The sequence below is a fragment of the Nothobranchius furzeri genome, chromosome 4, assembly GCF_043380555.1.
Source record: "Nothobranchius furzeri strain GRZ-AD chromosome 4, NfurGRZ-RIMD1, whole genome shotgun sequence".
In the NCBI taxonomy this organism is placed as follows: Eukaryota; Metazoa; Chordata; class Actinopteri; order Cyprinodontiformes; family Nothobranchiidae; genus Nothobranchius; species Nothobranchius furzeri.
In genome coordinates, this window is record NC_091744.1 from 80,727,461 (window position 1) to 80,752,460 (window position 25,000).

The following is a 25,000-nucleotide window of genomic DNA, read 5'->3' on the forward strand; positions in this document are numbered from 1 at the left end:
GGGACCCTGGGCAAACAACAGTATCTTTCTTGAAGATTAAAGGCACCAGTTAGGACTTATGTCTCCAAATGGCCAGATACTGAAGAGGTCAGACTGAAGGTGGAAAACTGACCATTTCTGGAGGCTACAATGCATTAGGTCACACATGGGACTGCGTCATCGACGTGGGGGGCGTGGGCAGCAGAGGGCGACACCGTGCTCTGCAGCCCACAGATAAACTAAAAAGGAAGTGACGCCGCCATCGTCACGGCTCTGAGGATGGCTACAGGAAGTAGCCGAAACGTTAGCTAGTATGGTAAAGGAAAACTTTTCTTTTGCTGTGTTTAAAAAGAACGAAGAAATACAAAGTTTTAGTTCAGAAAATAAAATAAACGGATAAAATCAATAAACTTGATTCTTAAAGGTGTGGATCACCGAAAACCCCTGTTTTAATGAATATCTCTGATTCTAACGGGTCACTCTGAGTGTCTCATGCAGGCTGAACATGAAGATGGTCTCCTACACCTATCTCCTGCAGTAGCTTCTGATAGAAAGCAGACGGTGAAACTCTAGGATTAGAAAATCCTGAAAGATCTACATCACACTGTCACTAACATTCATGGACTCACCCATCTTGGGTCACGACGGGGAAGGCTGTTGTTGGTTTAGTCCATGAAACAGCAGAGAACGTCTCAGCTAGTAGAAGCTAACCATTAGCGTTAGCAACTCCACCACACAGCAGAACTCCTCCAGGCTTGTGTTATTAGTGGAGATAAAACATCAACCTTGCAGATCAGACAGAGTCAGTGGTAGAGTCGTGTTGCTTTTAGCCAGTCAGAGGAGAGATGTCCACATATCAGGAAGTAAGACTCCAGATCCTGTCGACTGAAGCTACTACCTCCTCTGGACAACTTCTCCATGCTGAAACAGGCATGTGTTGAACAGATGAAATATTTAAAGGTAAATTAAATCAGGGATTTTTGTGTATAAAACCAAACATTTTTGCTGCGTTTCCAAAAATCTCCAGTTTTTAAAAAAATGATAAATGACATTTAATCTGACGAGGTGTGATTTTTATGATGACTCTCTGCTCCTCTCTCTGCTTCACCTCTCAGCCTCCTCATCTTCACCTGTGGTTCCTGTCCCGGGAACCTTCTCGTGGCCCCTGCCCCCCCGAGGGAAGCCCAGGAGAGGCATGCTGAGACGGGCCGTGTTCTCGGACCTCCAGAGGAAGGCCCTGGAGAGAACCTTCCAGAAGCAGAAGTACATCAGCAAACCAGACAGGAAGAAACTGGCCAGCAAGCTGGGCCTGAAGGACTCACAGGTAGAGCTGGGTTTGTAGCTCCTGCTGACCTGGGATCAGGGTACCATTGCTATATGACATCATTAGCCTCTAGATGCCTTGAGAAAAAGTCATTTGCTGCCTCCTAGTGGCTGGTCTGTTTAACCCAAACTCAAGTAGCCAAAAATAATAATCACACTAATAAAATAAGGATATGTTTGAAGTTTTTGGTTGTTAAGTTACAGATAAAAGGTAAAGCTTCTGCCGGTTAGCTTTAGCTGGTCCATCAGTGGTATGAGATGAGTCCATCTGATGGTCCAACAGAACATCATCAGTGTTTCACATGCTTCTAGAGTTCTGGTCTACTCTTCTTTACATTTTAGCTTCAGTTCACGCAGCTCTCAGAAGGTCTCACCGTGATGTTTGAGTTGGGTTCTGGTCTGGAGTCTGACAGGAGCCCTGCAGAACCACGAGGTTCTGTTGTAGATCTGCTGCTGTGTTTGGATCCTGGTTCTGTTTTGTGGCCTGGTTTAGTCCTAGCATCAGAGTCTCACATTGGACTCTAGAAGAGGTCCTGTTGGACTCGAGTCCTTTTGTGACGGCCCAAACCATCATTGTGACCTTTGACCTTTAATCTGAGGTATTTAGAGGTGAGGTGACCTCAGGGCCAACCTGCTTGGATGTCCAATCCTGGGACCATCAGCAGCTGACCTTTGACCCCTCCCAGGCTGATGAGCAACAACAGGAGTGTTTCTCAATGCCAAGGAACCTTGCCTTGATGTCTTGGTCCCGCCTCAGTTGCCTAGGAGATACACCAAGACGTGTTCCAATGTTCATGTTCTACCAAGGCGCCCGTTCTCCGTTTGCTAGCCGTTTAGCTAGCTGAGCAAGGATACACAGGTGGTGCCTTGTAGCCTAGCCTTGGTCAAAAATTTCCCAGAATACACAACAGTATTTTCAAAATACTGTTGTGTATTCTGGTTCAGAAGCCGGCAGCTACTTCAGCGGAAATTTCTAGTTTAAATGTAAGTCAACTAGTTGTAGCCATCAGGCTGATATCTGACATGTTTTTTTATATCCAAAGCAGTTAGCTATTATTGTTAGCTGCTTAGTATTTGCAGCTTCGATGGCTAGCGGGTAGTAACCTACATGTTTAATTTAACCAACATATATACACAATTTCAAAACTAAATCTCTCGTTATACATTTATATTGAAACTAGTACGTATAAAATATAACGCTACGTGACCGCCGCGGAAGCCGCAGTCACGTGATGCAAGTCCGTTCCATTTAACCGTTTTCTGTGACCAAGGAAGGACCGCGTCCTCGTAAGCAAGGCGTCCTGCGAGGCCAGGCGCCTCGACATTGAGACACACCCCAGGTGTTTACAGGTGTTCTCCGGAGCAGGAAGTTACTAAACCTTAGATAAGTTGACGGGGATCAAATCACCAGCAGCTCCTGGCTGATCCTTGACCTCTGGCCTCCTGAGAGGTCACATTTTCACTTCCTGTTTCCTTTTAGTTTTACTAAATAAATAATTTTCAGACCATTTTGGTCTGATTGTGTCGATTCATGAGAGAAATAACAGCTTTATTAGCAGCCAGCCACTTTTACTTTGAAAGTCCCAATACTGTCTAAATGTTTAAAGATGAATCAAATGATGAAAACATTTAGAATCGTCGTAGATTTCGAGGGTTAGATGGAAACTTAGGTGGCTAAAAGTACAGCACTTTTAAACTGAAGATTTAGCTAGCATGCTAATTTGGACGTAAGGGAAGCAGAGTGTCAGAAGAAAGCGGTTGAAACCATCCGTCTCTGACGAAAGGGTATAAATATGTTTTAGATTTGCTTCTGAATGTTTGATTAAACATGGAACTAAATCTATATGTGGTTAAATAGCTGCTTCTGTTTGATCACTTTACCCACTCGGGTCTGAACCGATCAGGCCTCTGTTGCATTCATGCTCCGGTAACTCTGTGGGATTCTGTGTTCTGCTCAGGTGAAGATCTGGTTTCAGAACCGAAGGATGAAGTGGAGGAACTCAAAGGAGCGGGAGCTGCTGTCGACGGGTGGCTGCCGCCAGCAGACCCTCCCCACCAAGACCAACCCCCACCCAGACCTGACTGACGTGGGCAGCACCTTCCACCAGCAGCTGAACCGCGTCGAAGCAGACAGCCAGGACTCACATCTCCACCACCAGCAGAACCCCTCTTCTCCATCAGAGTCCAGCAAACAGTCTGAGGCGTCGGACTCAGACAGTGAGGACATCTGTGTCTCCTGAGAAGGACCCGAGTGGGAGGACTGAATCTGCTCTGTAAATACTAGGAGCTTCGCTTCTGTACAGGAATGCTCTACAGTTAATATTTGTAGACTTAAATGTATGAAATATATTCAGCGTTTTTCATATTTTCTTAAATAAATTCAGAAACTTTCCTTTTGTGTCATCATTTTACTCAGTTCAGTTTATTTATAAAGCGCCCAATCAGGACCAGAGTTGTCTCAAGGACCTTCGCACAGTAAACACTCCAACACAGGTCAGGTCATTAAGCCAATCAGTAACAAGTTTCCTATATAAGGAACCCAGCAGGTCGCATCGAGTCACTGACTAGTGTCAGAGTCTTTGTGCAGTCATACTGTGTTTGTCTGGTATCTATTTTTGTGTTCTTTCCTTACTCAGTTTAGTAAAAATTATTTGTTTACCTGACATGTTTCAGCTAGTAGCTCTAGCCGTCCTCAGAGATCGCCGGTGATGGCGGCGTCTTCGTTTATTTGCCCTCCTCGCCGATGACACAGTCCCATGCGTGATCCAGTGTGCATGTTCCACCCGTCGGGAGAGCGAGAGGGAAACGAGTCGAAGACACACGAGAGCAGCCAATCAAGAAGCAGGAAGTACAATAAAGAAATCAGCCGTAACAGACCACTGCACAGGAGAAAACCACGTAGTGGACTGAGACGGTGCACGGATCATAAACACAGAACAGCAAAACGATGGGTAAGAGAAGCCGTAGAGATAAGGAGACGTGGACACAGGACCATGAACAGAGATGATGGAGTGTTCACATTGGATCACACATGGGACCGTGTCATCAGCAAGACACCGTCCTCTGCTGCCCGCAGATCAAAGGAAGTGACGCCACCTTCACCGGCGACCTCTGATGATGGCTGGAGCTACTAGATGTCAGGTAAGCTAATAACTTTTACCAAACTGAGTAAAAATACAACAAAAAATGGATTTACACCAACCCTCATACTAAGCAAGCATGCAGCGACAGTGGAGAGGAAAACACCCTTTTAACCTCCAGAGGATCCTGGCTCAGTATAAGCAGCCATCCGCCACGGAGCGACGGACCGGAGGAGAGGAAAGAGAATAAAGATGAAACCACGAAGTTTGGCTGGAATCTGATTTTAAAGCTAGAAACTTTATTTATTCAGGAATAAAAATAACAGAAATGTGCAGCTGGTGTGTGTGTGTGTGTATGTGTGTGTGTGTGTGTGTGTGTGACTCAGTCAGGAGGACAGCCCTGGACCATGTCTCTGATTCTCTGAGTGTCCTCCTGCAGCTGCTTGTTCTCAGGTTGGATCTTCAGAGCAGCTTCGTAGTCCTGTAGTCCTGAAACAGAAACCAGAGGTGATCAGCTGAGACTCACCTGTACCTGACGGGTCCAGGAAACCACCAAACCTTCAGCATAGAGCTGCAGCTGGCAGAAGGCTGATCCCCTGCGGACAATGGCCCGGACTCTTGCGCTGGCGTTGGCTTCCACAGCCGGGGTCAGCAGGTCCAAGGCCTGCAGGTCCACACCACAAGTCATCTGACACGAGAACTTTAGACCTGAGAGGAAATGTCGTGTGACAGAGAGGTCCTCAGACCTGAGAGCTGTCCTCGATGGCTTTGTGAAGGTTCCTGAGCTTCAGGTGACACGCGGCTCGGTTGGCGTATAGAGCCGCCATCTTCTTGTTGAGCCTGATGGCCAGGTTGTAGGCGTTCAGCGCTCCCATGTAGTCGCCACTCACAAAACACCGGCTGACAGCGACAGGGTTCAGAGTTCTTGCAGTTCAGGAATATCTGGTTGTAAAGGTCAGCGTTTACTCACTCGCCTTTGTCCTTCAGCCAGTCGGGGTTCCTCTCCTCCTGGGTCAGGTCCTCCAGCTCCTCCAGGTCTGCTCTGACGACTCGCCTGGCCTCTGCCTGTTTCCTCAGCCACTGTTTAGAGACGGAGGATCCAGAAGTTAGTCTGGAGCCTCTGATCTGAACCCAACTCCATACTGATTTAGTTAGGCTGTAGAAGGTCCCACCGATGCAGATCCAGACAGAACCACCGCTGATTATCCAGTCTAGTCTGTCTGAGCAGAACTGCCCCCCCACCACTCACCCTCCCTCCAGGTAAACTCACCTCCTCCTCCTCTGATGCCTGTGATTCCCTGAGTGCCGTTGGGAAAACCCGAGGAGTAAAGGTGATCTGAATGTTCCCAGCTGCTCTAGGAGGCGGAGGCTCCTGCGATCTCCTCTTGGTTTCTCTGTGAACTTCATGCAGGAACATGTTTATGAGATCCGGGGCTTATACAGTGGGGTGGGGGGTGGGTCCACTCACCTGGCTGGTTCCGTCCAGACTTCGCTGATCCATGTTCTGGTGTCTTTGTGTTGTCTCTCAGTGGGGTTGGGTGGTTCTGCTGCCATGCTACCAGCTCCACACTCACCTTCTCTCGCTCTGAGTCCTTCATCTTCTGGATTCGGTCTCTCTCCTGGTCTTCTAGCTGTGGCAGCCAAAACATCTGAGATGACTGTTCTAATCTGAGCAGGTGTCCTGACGAAGAAGAGGACTCACCTCCATCATGGTCTCCAGAGCATATTTGCTCTCTGCTTGTTTTCTCACAGCTTTGATTTTGGCCTCTGCAGAAACCTTCTGCAGATGTTTCTCCAGAGCCTTTTCTCTGATCCTCCTCTTTGATTCTTTATCATCTGAAACACAACTAACTGGATTCAGAATGCATGAAGTCTCACTCTTAACAGCTAGTGTCTTCACCTGACACCTGAGTGTGTTCTGAAACACCAGACAGGAAGTAGCATCCTCACTTCCTGTTGGATCAGATTCATTTGGGTTTGTGACCAGCCTCCACCCCATCTGTTGAGTTAACGAACAGCCGGTTGATAGTAATCAGCTGATCCCAACACAGCTGTTTTCTTCTTCACTTCCTGTTTCCAGGTTTGTGTCCAGAGGCTCTGGGGTCTTTGTGAGTCCACCTAGTGTTCCACCAACCTGAACATTGTATTTCCATGCAGCTGACTGACGCACCATCATGGGTGGAGGTGATCACACTGAAAGTGGGGAATTGAGGTTTTCAGACGCAGAGGAGACGAGGAACAGCGAGGCTCACCACAGAAACACCTGAACAGGTCAGTGACGCGTTTCCACGGAAACTGTGAAGCGCTTACTTGTGTTTATCAGTGGTGCCTATGTACGGCAGCCTCGCCTCTGTCAGTGCGCCCCAGGGCAGCTGTGGCTACATCATAGCTCATCACCACCAGCGTGTAAATCTCCCGCTCTTGTTTCTTTCAACTGAGAAACATTTCAAAAGTCCGTAAACTGGTTTCTACTGCAGATCTGGAAAAAATCATCCATGCCTTTGTGTCATCACGCTTAGACTACTGTAACGCTCTTTTTACTGGTCTCAGCAAAACCTCCCTCTCACGCCTTCAAGCCATCCAAAATGCAGCAGCCAGACTCCTAACCAAATCCAGCAGACGAGCTCACATCACCCCAGTTTTACAGTCCCTCCACTGGCTCCCGGTAGAATATAGAATACAGTTTAAAGTTTTAGTCCTGACCTATAGAGCTCTTAACAACCAGGCTCCAAGCTACCTATCTGAGCTTTTATCCCCACACACCACCTCTCGGAACCTTAGATCCACATCTGAAAACCTCCTGGCTGTTCCTCGAACCAGACTGAAAACCAAAGGGGACAGGGCCTTTCAGACTATTGCACCCAGACTTTGGAACAGTCTACCTTCAAACCTCCGTCTCTCTAACACTGTAGAGGTCTTTAAAAATCATCTAAAACTCACCTCTTCATCCAGGCGTTCCCTCCCTAAATGTTTCAGAATGATGGCTTTGTTCGGGTTCACACCTTCACTTTGTTTATACTCATGATTTAATTTTCTACTTTATCACTGCTATTGTTTTTCTGATGTTTTTTTTTGTTAGAGGTATTTGCCCTGATCTTTATCATGTTGTACAGCGCTTTGTGATTTATATCTGTGAAAGGCGCTATATAAATAAACTTTTACTTACTTACTTACTAAATGGATGAATTACTGTGAAGCATCTTGGGGGGTTGTAGAACCTAAAATGGTGCTGTACAACAACAGGTCATTTACCATTTACCATCATCAGGTGTTGCCACCATCTGTTGGTTCTCTTCATTAAGCTGAACACGGCGACTCCATCTCCAATCTTTGCTGAGCTTCTTTCATCATCGATGTCTTCAAACCAGAAGGCCTCAAACAGGTAGGGAGGGAAGTGCACCTGTGGGTGGGTGGGGGCGGGGGTGTTAAAGGTCAGAACCAGAGGACGCTAGAACTTGGTTTTATAATCTGTCTTCACACAATCACTCATTCTGTTGACTTATTATTTTGTTGTGTTTACATGTATTTATTTATTTATGGGTTTATTCTCCAGGTTAAAGCTGCAAAGGAAAATCTGGAAAAGAAATTAGCTTAAAATATGTTTTCACGCCTCTTAACAGCATTTGAACATAGAATAGCTGCATGTACACTGAACAAAAATGTAAACGCAACAGTTGTTTTTGCTCCCATTTTTCATGAGCTGAACTCAATGTTTCAGATGTTTGAGTTCAACTCTTGAAAAACAGGAGCAAAAACCAAAGTGTTGCATTTATATTTTTGCTCTGTGCACGTAGAAATAAAATAATATGAAAATATTTCATAAAGTGGTTCTCTGAGCTGTTCATCAGAGAAAAGTTGGACTATTTATTTCTTACGGAGACGTGGTAGCAAGATGGAAACTTTGTACATTTGAATAAATAATGTCCACCAATAGCTCTGTGTTTACCACACCACGCCCGTCACATCGTGGTGGAGGTCTTGTTGTGGTCTTTAAGGACAAACATGTCTGTAATCTGGTGAAAAATGGCCCTTTTACAACTTTTGAATATCAGGTCATCAAAGTAGGGTTATCAAATGTATTTCACTGTATTTCATTCTACTGATGTCCCGGTCCAGCTGGCCCTTTTCTCTCTGAATTAGCAGATTTTCAATCATCAATGATCAAAGTAGAAAAAGTTTTAATCATTGGTGACTTTAACTTCCACATTTATGATCCGACTTGTTCATGTCTATCACTGAGTCTTTTAAAGAGCAAGTCACCCCCAAATAAACCTTTTTTTGCTGATAAACTAAATAAACGAGTGTCTAATCGTGCTGCAGACACGTGTGGTCAATAATTTGGCACTTCAGTGCATCTTAGTTCAAATTTAAATATTCTGCCTAAAACTGGCAGTGTTGTGCCGTTGTCAGGTAAAATATTTGAATTTAAATCTGCCACCGCTATTGGCTAAGAGGTATGCTATGATGTAAACTGGTCCTTATGATGTCACAATGCTGTCGTGAGCCTGTGTGTGTGTGTATTTGTTAGTGGCTCCGCCCTCTCGGTCTGCTAGGCAACAGCATTTGTTGCATTTTTCAAACAGGAAGTGGGAGTGGAGTAATTCTCTGGTAGGGGGTGAGTTGCTCTTTAACTTAGAGCAGCACGTTTCAGGCCCCACACACTAAATGGGCCATGCTCTAGATCTTGTTTTCTCTTTGGGACTAAACATCAATCATTTACATGTTGAAGAGATTCATGTGAGAGACCACAGCTGCATTTTCTGTCCAACAGCTGCATTTTCTGTCCAATCTATCACTGATCTCTCACTCACGAACTAAAATCAAAGAGACGTGTCAATCAGTCAGCAGTGGATGGATTTTCTGGATTATCTGACAGCAGCTCAGTTCAGGGTGACGATCCAAGCTTGTTCATCCAGTCATTGGATAAACAATGCTGCAGCATCTTAGATAAAGTGGCTCCTGTTAAGCTGATCGTTTTATCTAACAAGAGGAAAAGTCCTTGGACTAATCAGAGCATTTCCAGTCTCAGAAGGATATGCCGCAGAGCCGAGAAACGTTGGAAGTCAACTAGATTAGAAAGTCACAGGCTGCACTTTAAAGAACTGATAACATCTCTGAGTGAGGGACACTTACTTTGCCCAGCTGATTGCTGTAAACAAAAATAACTCTAAAGTCCTGTTTGACAACCAGATAGTTTCACATCACGCCCCTCTTATGCCACTTTACTTAAGGTCTAACTGTAACAACTTTCTAGCATTATTTGAGAATAAATTCAGAAATATCACCCCCATCTACTTCCTACCCCCCATCCAACCACCTTCCTCCCAGTGACGGGGTGTTTCTCAATGTCAAGGCGCCTGGCCTTGTGAGGCAATGTCTTGCGAGGCCAGGCTCTTTGCTTACGAGGACACTGTCTTCCCCTGGTCAAAGAAAACGGTTAAATGGAACAGACTTGCATCACGTGACCGCGGCCCCCCGAGTCAGTCACGTAACGTCACGTGACATGGGAGATAACGTTATGTTTTATACGTATTAGTTTCAATATAAATATATTACAAGCCCTTTTACTTTTGAAATTGTGTAAATATTTGTTAAATAAAAAATATAAGTGAGTTACTACCCGCTAGTCACCGAAGCTGAAACTACCTAGCAACTAACCAACAATAGATAACTTCTTTGAATCTAATAAAACATTTTAAATTAGTTGTCTTACTTCTAAACTTGAAAATTGTCCCCGAAGTACCTGCCGGCTTCTGATCCGTCATCCTTTTGAAAATACTGCGGTGTATTCTGGGTAATTTTTGACCAAGGCTAGGCTACAAGACAACTCCCGTGTATCCTTGCTCAGCTAGCTAAACGGCTAACAAACGGAGAACACATGCCTCGGTAGAACATGAACACAGGAACACGTCTTGTTGGCTCCCGATGACGTATCTCCTAGGCAACCGGGACGGGGCCAAGACCAAGGCAAGGTCCCTTGGCATTGAGAAACACCCATGGTCTGTCTTTGCTCCTGTAGATTTCCAGGACATTTACCTCATTCAGAAACCAACCTCATGTATTCTTGTTTGACCATATTGGTCCATGCATTGTAGATTTTATTCATTTGTCCCTACAATCCTGCTCTGTACCATCTGTTTTCAAATATGCAGTTATTGAACCTATCCTTAACCAAGTCTGGACTCATCTCAGCCTAAAAATTACAAACCCATTTCTAAATGACCCTTCATCTCTAAAATAATGGAAAAGGTTGTGGCAGATCAGCTGATTACTTTTCTGGAATTACACAACCGTTTAGATAAATTCCAGTCTGGTTTTGGTAAAAAGTATTCAACAGAAACAGCTTTGCTTAAAGTTTCCAGTGACACTGTCTGAGTGTGTCTGTCTATTTTTAAATGTAGCACTGGTGCAACATCTTTGAATTACTATTTTCCCCAGAACTTTATTGAACAAAAGTAAGTAACGTGTAAGAAAAAATGCTTTTTACTGGTGCACAGCGTGGAAATCTGGATGCAGTGGAGGAAAATAAAGGAACCAGCAAAGACACAAAGGTCTGTGTCTGCTCTGTCTTCTTGGTCCCCAGTGGATCGTGGCAGTTGGCGGATGGCTGCTTGTACTGGGCCGGAATCCTCTGGAGGTTTCTTCCTGTTGAAGGGGAGTTTTCCTTTCCACTATCGCTGCATGCTTGCTTAGTATGAGGATTGCTCCTGACACAAGTCAGTGACTCAATGCAATTTGCTGGGTTCCTTATGTAGGAAACTTTTTTCTGATTGGCTTAATGAATTGACCTGTATTGGAATGTTTATTATGTGAAGTGCGTTGAGACGACTCTTGTCGTGATTTGGCGCTGTATAAATAAACTTGAATTGAATTGAAAAGGCAGAACTAGCCCAAAGTTTGGGATCAAACGTGCAGCTACATTGGCTAATGCTAAAGCGAACGGGTAGCAGTCTCACGATCAAGAGGTGCACAGAAAAATATATGATGATCGAAAAACTAAGACTAAACTCTACAAACGGATGAATATTCCCCACCATCCTGTTTATTCTGCATCCTGCAGCGCTATGGATCAGAACCGCTGCAGAGTCACATTTGCAGGATGTACGGCAAGCCGTTGTAGTGTTTAATTCACAAACACTTCTATCTTTGAACATAATTTAAACTGGATTATTGCCAACCCGTACATAATAGACAAGCAACCGTTACACTGTTACCAGCAGAAATTAAATGTTATTACCATTTCCAATACAAATGCATGTTAATGAAATGTATTGTATGTTACTAGATATATTTGTGTTATTTAGACTAAGATGAGGTTATTAATACAAACCTAAAATGTTACTGAAATGTAGGTCAAATATTGAAAAATATTTTTAACTATAAATATCAGATGGGAAAAAGGGTACTAAACACCAATCTAATGCATATCATTGAGCCTCTCATAATGAGTCTGTTATTTCAGCCCGATAATTTTGTTTTATTTTATATTTTTTTAGCACATACTTTTTGTGCTTTATTTGCTTGTTGGTGCTTTTGCTTCTACATCTTTCAAGACATTCAGCTCATTTTGACAGTTTTGCTTAATTCCAGCTTCAGTTCAGCTGTTCAGCAGCTTCAGCTTACAGTTTCAGCTATCCAGCATTCAAACAGCATTTGTGCAATAAATGCAATTTTTCTAGTTGCTTTTATATTTATGGGGAGGGAGATAATGTGGGGTCACTTTAATTTGTAAAGCACTGTGAGTTGCATTTGTTGTATGAATTGTTCTATATAAATAAAGTTTGACTTGATTTCTCATGGACCTGGTCCAATAGACCACCCTAGACGGTCTAATATGACCTAAACTAATATTGCTGAGCATGCGCATTAGAAACCTTGAGGTACTGGTCCGTTGACATGACGTCCACTCTCCCGGGCGCCGCTCCTTTTAACGGTACGCTGACGTTGACCGCGGAGTCCGTCTGGCTCCACGTGTAGTCCGTCACGTGCAGCGGCATGTTGGACTCATCTGTGTGCGCGCGCACTGATAATAATCGTGAAAAACTAGGTTGTTTTCAGGTTAGAAACTTCCGAACAACAACTTCCGTTTCAGTCCCAGCGGCATTCTGTTACTATGGGGACGAGAGACCGCGTGCTGCCTTCAGGGTTGTCGGAGATTTTAGATTTCAGTCACGTGCGGATCTATTCTCTTTACACATTTCTCACACAGACGTATTTACGGATTAAATAACCTGCTCAAGCACAGCAGGCCAGCAGGTAAAGGTGTTGCCTTGGTTACTAGCTAACCAGAACATAAACATGACATCTACAACGTCACATGGAGCACACTGTTGTGTTGGTTTGTATTTTTAAAATGTCATTTATAACTTTTTACTATCATTATTTTAATATTTATAATCAACATTTGATGCTTTTATTGCTGAGGAGAAAATGTTAATGATCTCACACACCTTATCTTTATAGCTTCTTTGTGTGTTGTTCATTAGAATTATGCAATCTCTACATTTTCATTAGTTCTTAGTTACAGAGTCTAATAATAATAATAATAATAATAATAACAATAATAATAAAAACGATTAACACATGAATCAAAGCCCATAGAGAAGGCCAGGATTTCATCAGCCTGTTAAACTGAATAGATGTTCTTTGATGTTCTGGCCCTGTGGGCCAATTGACCATGATTCTTTGGTTAAACATTTGGCTTTAATTGCATCTTGTTGCAAAAGAATGCTGACTGACAGTAAAGTAGGGACATGTCTTTGTAACGGTGCCATCTCTAATCTGGAGTTTGTCTTATCAGTGTGCAGAGATAAAAGTCTCTTTATGAACTCTTTCCTGTAAACACCTGAAGCTCCAGATTCTGACCTTTGACCTTATAAATGCATCATCCTGGTAGATAAAACAGATAACTCCTGTTTCTAACACCGAACATGTAGTCCTCTGCAGGATTACACAGTTAGAATAAAAACATGCATGTGCAGAAGTTAGTTATGGAGTCAGGAACGTGGCGGTGGATGATCTGCCAACCTCAGATGGTTTCAGTGTCAGAGCCTGTAAATCTGTTTTTATGCCTTCAGACAGAAATAATCAATCAGGAACCCAACAGATGGTTTCATTTGAAGCTGTTTGGCTTCATTCACTCACAATAAAATATTATTAAACCTTTTATGGTGCTTCTCCTGTTGTCTTAGGCGTGTGTGTGTGTGTGTGTGTGTGTGTGTGTGTGTGTGTGTGTGTGTGTGTGTGTGTGTGTGTGTGTGTGTGTGTGTGTGTGTGTGTGTGTGTGTGTGATTTATGTACTTTCTACATGATTTGACCCCATAAACCCTCTGATAGGAAAACTTAAGTTTCATGAGAGCAACAAAGTGTCAGAGCTGCGTTCATTTCTCTGGACATCAGATTTGTTTCTGTTCATGTGAGAAACGGATTTATTATTGTTTAACAAGGAAATAAATTCATGCTTTTGTTTTAAAAATCATAGTTTTCATGTGTTTTGGATCAATAAGTAAATATAGAGAAACGCAACTAAAATCTGAATCCGATGGTTTCCTAGAACGTTTCTCCCACCTGTTCAGGTGTTCTAAGTCTGTTAATGTGTCACGGGTCCAGGGGGAGGGACAACCCCTCTCTGCCCTATAAAGGCTATGATTCCAGGTTTTCCTGATGAATCGGAGCATCAGGAGCATGGGGAGCGGGTTCTACATCAGTAAGACGGTCGGGATCGTGGGGATCCTGGTGGGCGTGGCCGCTCTGTCCACCATCATCGCTCTCTCTGTGGTCTACTCTCAGGAAAAGTCCAGAAACACCCAGGTGTCACCCACCAATGGAGGCACCACCGCCACCTCCACAACTCCCACCCCCACTCCTTCCAACAAGCCCTGGGACCAGTACCGACTGCCCAAGAGCCTGGTTCCAGACCACTACACGGTGACCCTGTGGCCCCGGCTGGAACCGGACTCAAACACGGGTCTCTACATCTTCACAGGTAGGATCCAGACATGGTTTGTTCCAAATCCACAACCGGAACCAGGACAAGGACCACTAACCTACATTTCATGATGGACACCAGAGAGACCAGCAGGAAGTTTCGGTCCACATCAGATGATTTATGATGACATCATGAAGTGTTCAGTTCTGCTGATGAACCCGTTTTAGGTTTTGATTAACTTAAACCAACAGAGTCCCAGACCCCTCTGGAATTATGGACACTGGTTACTGGTCTCTGGTTATTGGGTACTTGTCACAGGTTACTGATTACTGATTACCTGTCACTGGTTACTGGTCACTTGTGACTGTTTACCTGTGTCTGTTTCCTGGTTACTGGTCTCTGGTTATTGGGTACTTGTCACAGGTTACTGATTACTGATTACCTGTCACTGGTTACTGGTCACTTGTGACTGTTTACCTGTGTCTGTTTCCTGGTTACTGGTCTCTGGTTATTGGGTACTTGTCACAGGTTACTGATTACTGATTACCTGTCACTGGTTACTGGACTCTTGCCATTGTTTACTGATCACTTGTGACTGTTTATGTGGGACTGGTCACTGGTTACTGGTCACTTGTGACTGTTTACCTGTGTCTGGTTCCTGGTTACTGGTCTCTGGTTCCTGGTTCCTGGTCTCTGGTTACTGGTTAGGGTTCATTAACCAGCTTCAGGCATGTTGCTCTGTAGCTAAATCTGTATGAAGGCTTGTTTTAATTTATTACCATGAAAGTTCAGAATAAAACAAATGAAAACTCGGATGAGTTTGGGAGGAAACAGTGTGACCCACTTGGGACCAGCAGACTGGACCCAGTACTGACACTGATCTGAGTCACCTGAAGTAAACTGACAAAGGAGCAGGTTTTAGTTTTCTGGCCTCAGATATGAACATGCTGCTGACCTTCTGGCCCCGTGACCCTGCCTCATGTTGGTGTTGTTTTGTTCCAGGTCACTCTGTTGTGAAGTTCAAGTGTGTGGAGGACACCGATCTGATTTTGATCCATTCCAACAAGCTGAACTTCACTCGTCAGGAGAACCAGCAGCTGGCAATGCTCACCTCTACCAGCGGAGCGGCACCAGTTCCCTCCATCAGGACGTCCTGGCTTCAGACGGTCACTCAGTACCTGGTTCTGGAGCTGGATGCTAAACTGGTGAAGGATCAGAGCTACCAGCTCTACACTGAGTTTACTGGAGAGCTGGCTGATGACCTGGGGGGTTTCTACCGAAGCGAGTACACAGAGAACAACGTCACCAGGTAGCATGGTCCGGTTTCTGGTTCTGTGATGAGATCACTGACAACCAGATGTTTAAAACAGGAAATACGAGTACAAAGCAACCATTGTACCAGCAGCGGTGCATCCTGAGAAAATTCTTGTGTGTGTGTGTGTGTGTGTGTGTGTGTGTGCTTTGTGTGTGTGCTTTGTGTGTGTGTGTGTGTGTGTGTGTGTATATGTGTGTGTGTATATGTGTGTGTGTGTGTGTGTGTGTGTGTGTGTGTGTGTGTGTGTGTGTGTGTGTGTGTGTGTGTGTGCATTTATGATGACAAAGGCAACTTATCTAACTGTTGTGAGATCTGGTCGGAGAAGGAGAGCCTCTCTCTGGAGTAACCCCAGCCTGCTCTCCTCTCATCACACTGACTCCATCATAAGCTTGTGCTGTGAGCCTCTCAGGAAAAAGGTTCAGTCTGTCCAAAAGCTTGTTTTGTCCTGCCTTTAAAAACAGCTGCTCCTCAAACACCTCATCCAGCGATGCCACCAAGTCCACTAATCCTTTTGAGCCATCACTTTCATCTTTACCCCACAAGACTAACTCGAACACACCACAGATGGTGCATGTCAGTGACTCCTGTCCATGAGGCGTGGCCCGCCGTAGCAGAACTACTGCTACCTCACAGCCCGTTAACCATCTTTTCTGTTCAGACCATCTCTGTGAAAATCATTGTTTATAAGATTTTCCACCTTTAATGGAAACTTGCTTGATGATTAAACTTGGTCCTGGTGGTCCTAATAGTTTAGCCATCTTGTCTTCATTGGTACGATGGTAAAGGGATTTTCTTTCAAAGAGACGATGGAGTTGCTCAGAAAGCTAGCCATGATTGGCTGCTAGCTCAGTGAGAAAAATGTAAGCTAGCTGGGTATATATATATGTGTATATATATATATATATATATATATATATATATATATATATATATATATATATATACACATATACACATATACACCCCAATTTTTCCAGTTTTTATTGGAAATGATGCAGTTTAATGTCACAATGCACTCTGAAATGAAAGCATAGTACAAATAAGCAATTGGAGTTAAAAAAGAAATCATGGAATCCATTGATAGACCCAAATATGTTCTAAATTTTTGACTCATCAAAGTAGCCACTTTGGCAGATATAACAGCTGAACACACTCGTGGCATTCTTTCTACAACAGAAATCAAATATTCTTCAGAAAGTTCTTCCATATCTGCTGCAGACGTTTCCATAAATGTGTGGCACTTGTAGGTTGCTTTGCTTTCACTCTTCTGTCCAGTTCATCCCAAACCAGCTCCATGGGGTTTAGGTCTGGAGACTGTGCTGGCCACTCCATGTTTACAAGCTTACCATCTTGTTCTTTTTTCCTGAGGTAGTTCTGTCATAGCTTGGATTTATGTTTTGGGTCATTATCTTGCTGTAGGATAAACCCCTGACCAACTAGGCGCATACCAGAGGGTACTGCATGGTGCTGGAGAATGCTGTGGTAGCCGTTTTGGTTCAGGGTGCCTCTCACTCAATATAAGTCACCGACCCTGGATCCAGCAAAACAGCCACAGACCATCACACTTCCTCCTCCATGTTTCACAGTTGATGCCACACACTGTGGAACCATCTTTTCACCTACTCGACAGTATACTAAGATCCTGCGTGATGAACCGAAGATTTCAAACTTGGATTCATCAGTCCATAATACCTTCTTCCAGTCTTCAGTAGTCCAACAGCGATGTTTCATGGCCCAGGCAAGTCTCTTCTCTTATTCTGACGTCTTAGCAGTGGCTTCCTTGCTGTAACTCGTCCTGTCAAACCTGCAGCTCCAAGTGTCCTCAATTCAATTCAGTTCAAAAATACTTTATTAATCCCAGAGGGAAATTGATTGCTGTATTAGCTCATAATAATAATAATAATCAAGTCATCAAAGAGTTGTTGTATATTACAATGGCTGTTGGCAGGAAGGATCTCCAGTAGCGGTCAGTGTTGCAGCAAAACTGAAGAAGCCTCTGACTGAAGACATTCTTCCGTTGTCGGACAGTCTTGTGAAGAGAATGCTCAGGGTTGTCCATTGTTTTCTTGATTCTCTGGAGAATCCTTCTTTGCATTATCTCCTCCAGCGGTTCCGAAACTGCCGAAACTCTGGCTGAGTCCTTGAAAGGGCTTGGAGTTCCTCCATCTTGTTGGCCAGTGATCTCACATTGCCCATTATGATCGATGGAAGAGATGGTTTGAATGTCCTCTTTCTCTGTCTCCGTTTTGCTCCCGCTCTGCACCCACGCTTCTTGCATTTTAGCAGAACAGCTGTGTTCCCTGAAAAAGGCCTTTTTGTATAATTCTGAAATGTACATTATTTTTCAGTTTTAAATAACCTTACCTTTTTTTAACCTCTGGCAGTTCACCACTTGGTTTATATACAAGTGTATATATATATATATATATATATATATATATATATATATATATATATATATATATATATATATATATGATTTATTGCTCTGAACTCATTCCATTTCAGGGTTGTTGCCACCACCCAGATGCAGCCGACAGATGCTAGGAAGGCCTTCCCCTGCTTTGATGAGCCGGCAATGAAAGCTCGTTTCAACATCACTCTGATCCACGACCATGGGACCGTGGCACTCTCCAATGGCATGGAAATAGGTAGGTGTCTGGCAGCTGGACTCTGACTTGGGCGTTGGGTCATCATGGTGTTAAAAACCAGAAATATCTCTGCTGAGGAAAAATCCAGCATTAATCTCTGTAATAATCTGAACTTTAGGTGACTGATCTAGTCACCATACTTTATTTACAGCTGGTGTAGATATTTAAAACAGTCTGAACATTTATTAAACTGACTTTTTGCAAAGGAACTTGTCAAATGCGAAGATCTGACCTGAAAACAGTGGAAAGGTCAAGAGAATGAGGATTGACAGAAATGTTAAAGCTGCAGTCAGCAGCTCATCAGAGTCACCATGGTAATGAGCCTCATACAACAATCTGCTGGGTTAAATGTGAAAAGCTATGATGGTTCCACAGTGAAACATTGATGTTTCCTGTGACCCATTGTCCACGTGCCTGCTGGCTACAACATCTAGCTGAGCTCCAGAGGGAATCGGGCATCCTCACATGGTCCTGCCCAAATCCCATTGTGGTCTATTGGAGGGAATGGGGTGGGGGGAGTGGCTTACTGATCCCTCTAGATCAGGTGCTCCTTTAGAAGTTTTTATATCCACCTTATTCTAGTGTCCCATGAGGCTTTGCACGAAAGATGTGTGCAGCTTCCGGTCGGCGTTCGTTAGCAGAGACGATTCGATCCCTTCACGCTAATCTTGTTTTTATGGGTTTTTAGAGACGGAAAACACTTGTAAACACCAGCCGTCACTGCCGAAACGAGACACCTTTACACTCCTTCTGCCTGCAGGACCAGAGGGGTGGGAGGAGAATCCTAAAATCTGACCAAAGCTAACATACAGTAGCGATTTTTAGCTACTTTCTGAACTCAGTGGCGTCTGACAGCGGGCCAATAAACAAGCTCGTCAGTACCTACGCAGTAATGCGGTTGGTGGTGTTTAGTTGAAAGAGGTGAGACGCAATCTTATTTACTGTAAAGCAGACGTGGAACCGAGTCCGAGCCTTAAATCCCTCATCACCTAGCCTAGTGAACTAGACCAAATTCTTGCTTTGCAAAGTTTGGTCTAGGCATGCTCCATTGGAACCTCAGCAGCTCCTACCAGGACTCTGGCTAGCCAATCACAGCTCTTTAGAGGGGTTTCAAACACATAAAGAGCTGTGATTGGTCCATAATGGTGGGCCAATCATAGTGCTCTATCTGCTTAGTGAACAAATCACAGAGCTTTATCTGCTTTGTGGGCCAATCAGGGCACTCTATATGCCTGGTGGGTGGGATGATGCAACAGAGTGAAACAAGAGTATGTCACATTCCTTGTCCAATGGAATGTGGAGATCATTTGAAAGACAACGGTAGAACCCGCCCCACAACCGAGAGCCGTCAATGGAGCATGGCCAGACTAAATAATACATTTATTTAGTCTGGCTTGCCAGGCTACTCATCACCCATTCTGGGTTTCAGTTTCTACATCCGGTGAAACACAAACAGCAGGATGGCACAAATAAAGATTTTTCAGCTTCATCCTTCTGGGTTCATCACCTCTGGGGAGGCGGTGAAAACTCTACCGACGCCTGCAGCCGCTCTCTCTCCTACTCCCAGGTGCATGGCCTAACATCTCTCTGGTAGCCAAACCGTTTGGTTGTTTGTACAACTGCGAACAGCGCAACATGTTCCCGAGCTGCGTGAGCACATTTTCCAGGGGTAGATATTTTTAAGTCCTCTTGTTCAAATAAACCGCTACTAGCAATAAAACCTCACCCTGCAAACCAGTGGGTACGCCCTGCTTCTGGTACCTCACCGGATGATGCTAGCATCACCGTTTCTGCATGAGCCTAGCCAGGAATAAGGTGGACAGCACCTCTCAAAATAAAAATCACAACCAGAACTATAAAAAAAAGATCAAAATAAAAGAGTGGCAGAAAAGGGGATAAAGAATGATGGGGGACTGAAAAAGACAGAAACAGCAGCATGAGGAGAAGAGAATGAAGAGGAGGTCCCACCAAAGCCTGACCAGGTGAGTTTTAAACTGCACAACCAGTTTAGAATCATCTGCTGCAGCAGAAAAGTCCAACTTTATTTTGGTTATTACAGTTTGTCTTTGTTTAAAGAACACTTAACCAAGCAGCCGAGCATGATGGAAGTCTTTGTCTCCTCTGCAGAGACAATCAACATCACCATCGGGGACCAGCATGTGCTGCAGACCGTGTTTGAGCAGACTGAGAAGATGTCCACGTACCTGCTGGCGTTCATCGTCAGTGACTTCTCCTTCATCAACAGCACCATCGATGGAGTTCTGGTAATCCATCAGATCCGTTTAGAACAGGGGTCGGCAACCTGTTCCCATCAAAGAGCCATTATTACCCGTTTCCCACAGTAAAGAAAACACTGGGAGCCACAGCAGCCGCGGCGTTGTGGGCGGGGCCTACCCTCAGACAGCAGAGAGCTGCTTTGACCAATCACAACAGGTGACAGCAGCCAGCACCGGTCGCTCGTGTACGTCAAAGTTATCTTTCATAAGAAGATAATCAATAAAACGATTTATATAAAGTGGATCCAGAAGTTGTAGCCCGTCTCTGCCGACAATATTTTGGTATTTTTCTCCCTGTTGGTGGTTTTACTGAGCAGGTGCCACTTTTGTCATACGTTTTTTTTTAAAACATGTTTAGACTGTTCAGAATACAAATCCAGGCTCTGTCACGTTTGATTGTTGTAATCAAACTTTGTAGGTGGGGAAGGTCAGAAAAGGATCCGATCATTTTGTTTTTCCCTCATTTACAGTGACGGAGATAACGGCGCAGTGCGCCTGGCTCTGGTGTTAATCAAGTTAAATTATATCTCTTTGCAACAATTTTCACAAGAAAACAAAACGGTTAAAAGCAGGGCTTGTGTTGTGTTGACCGGACAGTTCCTGTATTTTACCGTTTATTTTGACGGAGAACGAATAGAAAGAATTACCCCGACGCATGCAGACGAACTGACATTTTATTCTATGCAAATCGCAGATGTAGCTAAATCACTCAAGAAAAGATTCCCATCTGAACATCTGAGCTGGACACTGCTCAGCGCAGCTCGTTGTCAGCACATATGTGCACAGTGAGTTGAAGATGTGGAGAGGGACTTGGAGCGCGTCGCAGAACCAGAGCGCATGCAGGAAGATTCCTCCGACTGAAGCGAGACGTGTCACTTAGAAAATGTTCCCTGATTATGAAACTTTGGCTGAATAGTGCTTGTTCCTGTCTCCAATGTGGCGACACATCCAGGAGCCGTCTGAGGAGAAGCCCAGAATCTCACATCCTCGTCAGCTCAGAAAGCGCCGATATGATTACGCACAAGCGTGACGCGTCTACCCGGTCTCACAGTAAGACCGGGTTGGACCTGTTCAGGTTTACGCAGACAATCTTTACATTTAGAATTGGCATACAGATGTAAAATTAATTCAGTAAAATATAAAGCATTTTATTTAAATATCCATTCTTTATTTTACAAGCACAGAGAGCTGCATCAGATGGATGGAAGAGCCGCATGCAGCTCCAGAGCCGCGGGTTGCCAACCCCCGGTTTAGAACCAAAACCTGAACTCATGATCCTGCCCATATCATGGTTTTGGAATCAGTGGAAACACAAAAGGATTAAGTGTTTTATTATGTGTTGTATACTGTGTTGTGTACTGTGCTGTGTACTGTGTTGTATACTGTGTTGTGTACTGTGCTGTGTACTGTGTTGCGTACCGTGCTGTGTGCTGTGTACTGTGTTGTGTACTGTGTTGTGTACTGTGCTGTGTACTGTGCTGTGTGCTGTGTACTGTGTTGTGTACTGTGTTGCGTACCATGCTGTGTACTGTGCTGTGTTCTACTATTATGCTGTGTGTGCTGCAGGTGCGGATCTTCGCCCGTAGGGCTGCTATTGATGCTAACCAGGGAGATTACGCCCTGAACAAAACCGGACCCATCCTGAAGTTCTTCGAGGAGTACTACAACTCCACTTACCCGCTGCCCAAGTCAGGTCAGTCCATCACACCTCCTCACGCAACACTCGTGAGTTTGTTTCTACAGCGAGATGCTTACAGAGGATAAATAAAGGTTCAGGTCGCAGAGCTTCTCTTTCACGCGTCTCAGAAAGTTAAAGTCTTCTTCTATCAGAGGACTTTTTAAGTTTAAAGCAACTTAAATAATTTCTAACTCAGATTAAAGGAAGGACTGAATCTAGTCCAGGTTTCCTTCATCATCACAAGCTCTTATCTGGACTGGTTTGAGCTCAGCTTTATGACCTTTATAGATGAAAATATGGCTTTAGTGTGCAGGCCGGCCGTTGCCATGGAAACCTCTGGTTTACTGCTTCCTCGTGATGATCTGAGCTTTTATCTGTTGGTTTAAAGTTTTATGATTGGACCGGTCTGTGAAATATAAACTCTGATCACCTCAGTTATTTTATAGCCTTCATCCAGTAAATGTTCCTCGGGTGCAGCTGCTTCCTCCTGTGGTGTCTTCATCTCTTCCTGGACTCCAGGATGAGATGAAGCTGCTGCAACCGGAGGCAGAAGAGCCTGGTGGTGGTCTCCTCCTCCTCTCGTGTTCTACCTGTGGACATCAACCAGAAAACCTTCCTGCTGTCACATCTACTTTCTAGATGTTCTACAGGAACCTCACCACTTATAAATAGATTAAACCTGATTAATCAATTTCCCTCTGGGATTAATTAATACATTTCCCTCTGGGATTAATTAATCAATTTCCCTCTGGGATTAATAAAGTATTTTTGAATTTGAATTGAATTGAACCTTCCCTGTCCTGCAGATCAGATCGCACTTCCTGATTTTAACGCTGGCGCCATGGAGAACTGGGGTCTGATCACCTACAGAGAGACTGCTTTGCTGTACGGCAAGGATTTCTCCTCCAACTCCAACCAGGAGAGGATCACTACCATCATTGGCCATGAGCTGGCTCACATGGTGGGTTCTGGTCAAAGGATGCAGGAGATCTGACCCAAAAACCAGCCTTTAGTCGCCTTCAGCAGCCGGGTTCTGGATGGTTCTGGTGTCCCATGTTTGTTGTGTATTCCTGGGAGGTTCTGGCTTTAAGGTCTGGTTCTATCCGAGGAACGTTTCCAGAATTATAGACTCAGCTAGGATCTGACAAAGGAGGAAGCTTTTCTATCGTTTACTTCAGGAAACATTCCAGCTGAAGCTACGTATCGGTTCCTCATGCTCTTTTCACACCTTTGGATCTCGTTTGTCCTTCAGTGGTTCGGTAACCTGGTGACGCTGCGCTGGTGGAACGACCTGTGGCTGAACGAAGGCTTTGCGTCCTACGTGGAATACCTCGGAGCAGACAAGGCCGAGCCCGACTGGAATGTGGTGAGGGCCTTACTCCCATCATCCCATCATCCCATCATCAACCACTTCGGATCACATATCTCTGCTTCTCCTGACAGAAAGACCTCATCGTGCTCAACGACATCCACAGAGTCTTTGCTGTGGACGCTTTGACTTCGTCTCATCCGCTGTCCTCCAACGAAGAAGACATCCAGAAACCAGCTCAGATCAGTGAGCTGTTTGACGCCATCTCCTACAGCAAGGTGAGGCCAACCATCATCAAGATGTAGAGGACAAATCGTCAGCGAAGTGGACAGATTAGAATTTTTTTGCTTTGTCCTTAGGGAGCATCAGTCCTCCGGATGCTGTCAGACTTCCTGTCTGAAGACGTCTTCAAACAAGGACTCCAGGTAGAGCAAATGTTTCTGCTCATTGTTCCCTAACCCTAACCTTCAGCAGCAGCACAGAAACGAGGACCAGAACGATGAAGTACAAGAGATAACAAAAGAGCTGACGCTGCTGCATAAACATCCCAGAGAACTTCTGAACTACCAGCTGCTGAACTTATAACCTGAAGATGTCCTGATGGTGAGAACGTTCCAGCTGCTCTCCAGTTCACCTGCTTCCTGTCTGTCTCCTGTCCTTCCTGCAGACGTACCTGAGAGAATTTGCCTTTGAGACAGCCGTCTACACAGACCTGTGGAAGCACCTGCAGCAGGTAGTCCTTTTCTTGTTGGCTCCAACTCTACTACCTGTTCACTAGCCTGTACGCTAGCTCGTGTGCTAGCCTGTGTGCTGCCTGCCTTTGGGCCTCTGTGCAAGGCAGTTTGACTAACCGAACGTGTTCTGACTTCCATAGGCAGTAACTGACACTCATACCAGTCTGCCCAGTAAAGTTGATGAGATCATGAACACCTGGGTGCTGCAGATGGGCTTCCCTGTGGTCACCATCAACACCACAGCTGGCACCGTTTCCCAGCAGCACTTCCTGCTAGATTCCAACGCTGTCGTCACCACTCAGTCCAAGTTCAAGTTAATAACGCAACCATCCATCTATCCATCCATTCATCCATCTATTCATCCATCCATCCATCTATTCATCCATCCATCCATCCATCCATTCATCCATCTATTCATCCATCCATCCATCCATCCATCTGTCTATTCATTTATCCATCCATCCATCTGTCTATTCATTTATTCATCCATCCATCCATCCATCCATCCGTCTATTCATTTATTCATCCATCCATCCGTCTATTCATTTATTCATCCATCCATCCATCTATTCATTTATTCATCCATCCATCCATCTGTCTATTCATTTATCCATCCATCCATCCATCCATCCATCCATCCATCCATCCGTCTAGTCATTTATTCATCCATCCATCCATCATCCATCTATTCATTTATTCATCCATCCATCCATCCATCCATCCATCC

At 44.5% G+C, this 25,000-nt stretch overlaps 3 protein-coding genes across 3 annotated transcripts in view; 2 read left to right on the forward strand and 1 right to left on the reverse strand.

Moving 5' to 3' along the window:
• The window catches only part of LOC107396206 (homeobox protein DBX1-B), a 10,256-nt gene extending 6,562 nt beyond the window's left edge, over positions 1 to 3,694 (forward strand). The window contains exons 3-4 of the mRNA XM_015975798.3: positions 1,095 to 1,303; positions 3,261 to 3,694. Of these exons, the coding sequence (XP_015831284.3) occupies positions 1,095 to 1,303; positions 3,261 to 3,542 (491 nt within the window). The 3' untranslated portion in view covers positions 3,543 to 3,694. The remainder of the gene's footprint in view (positions 1 to 1,094; positions 1,304 to 3,260) is intronic.
• A 967-nt stretch (positions 3,695 to 4,661) lies between these two features.
• dnaaf4 (dynein axonemal assembly factor 4) lies at positions 4,662 to 12,710 on the reverse strand. The gene is made up of 9 exons (XM_015975799.3): positions 12,257 to 12,710; positions 7,635 to 7,782; positions 6,085 to 6,218; positions 5,851 to 6,013; positions 5,653 to 5,783; positions 5,353 to 5,462; positions 5,129 to 5,282; positions 4,941 to 5,046; positions 4,662 to 4,871 (listed from the first exon to the last, which is right to left on the reverse strand). The coding sequence occupies exons 1-9, from the start codon at positions 12,377 to 12,379 to the stop codon at positions 4,765 to 4,767; spliced, it is 1,176 nt and encodes a 391-aa protein (XP_015831285.3). The 5' UTR covers positions 12,380 to 12,710; the 3' UTR covers positions 4,662 to 4,764.
• Positions 12,711 to 13,798: 1,088 nt separating this feature from the next.
• The window catches only part of anpepb.1 (alanyl (membrane) aminopeptidase b, tandem duplicate 1), a 27,858-nt gene continuing 16,656 nt past the window's right edge, over positions 13,799 to 25,000 (forward strand). Inside the window, exons 1-11 of the mRNA XM_054734277.2 lie at positions 13,799 to 14,367; positions 15,313 to 15,619; positions 18,134 to 18,276; positions 20,404 to 20,540; positions 22,119 to 22,245; positions 23,037 to 23,191; positions 23,483 to 23,596; positions 23,674 to 23,817; positions 23,899 to 23,964; positions 24,207 to 24,272; positions 24,414 to 24,586. Of these exons, the coding sequence (XP_054590252.2) occupies positions 14,046 to 14,367; positions 15,313 to 15,619; positions 18,134 to 18,276; positions 20,404 to 20,540; positions 22,119 to 22,245; positions 23,037 to 23,191; positions 23,483 to 23,596; positions 23,674 to 23,817; positions 23,899 to 23,964; positions 24,207 to 24,272; positions 24,414 to 24,586 (1,754 nt within the window). The 5' untranslated portion in view covers positions 13,799 to 14,045. The remainder of the gene's footprint in view (positions 14,368 to 15,312; positions 15,620 to 18,133; positions 18,277 to 20,403; positions 20,541 to 22,118; positions 22,246 to 23,036; positions 23,192 to 23,482; positions 23,597 to 23,673; positions 23,818 to 23,898; positions 23,965 to 24,206; positions 24,273 to 24,413; positions 24,587 to 25,000) is intronic.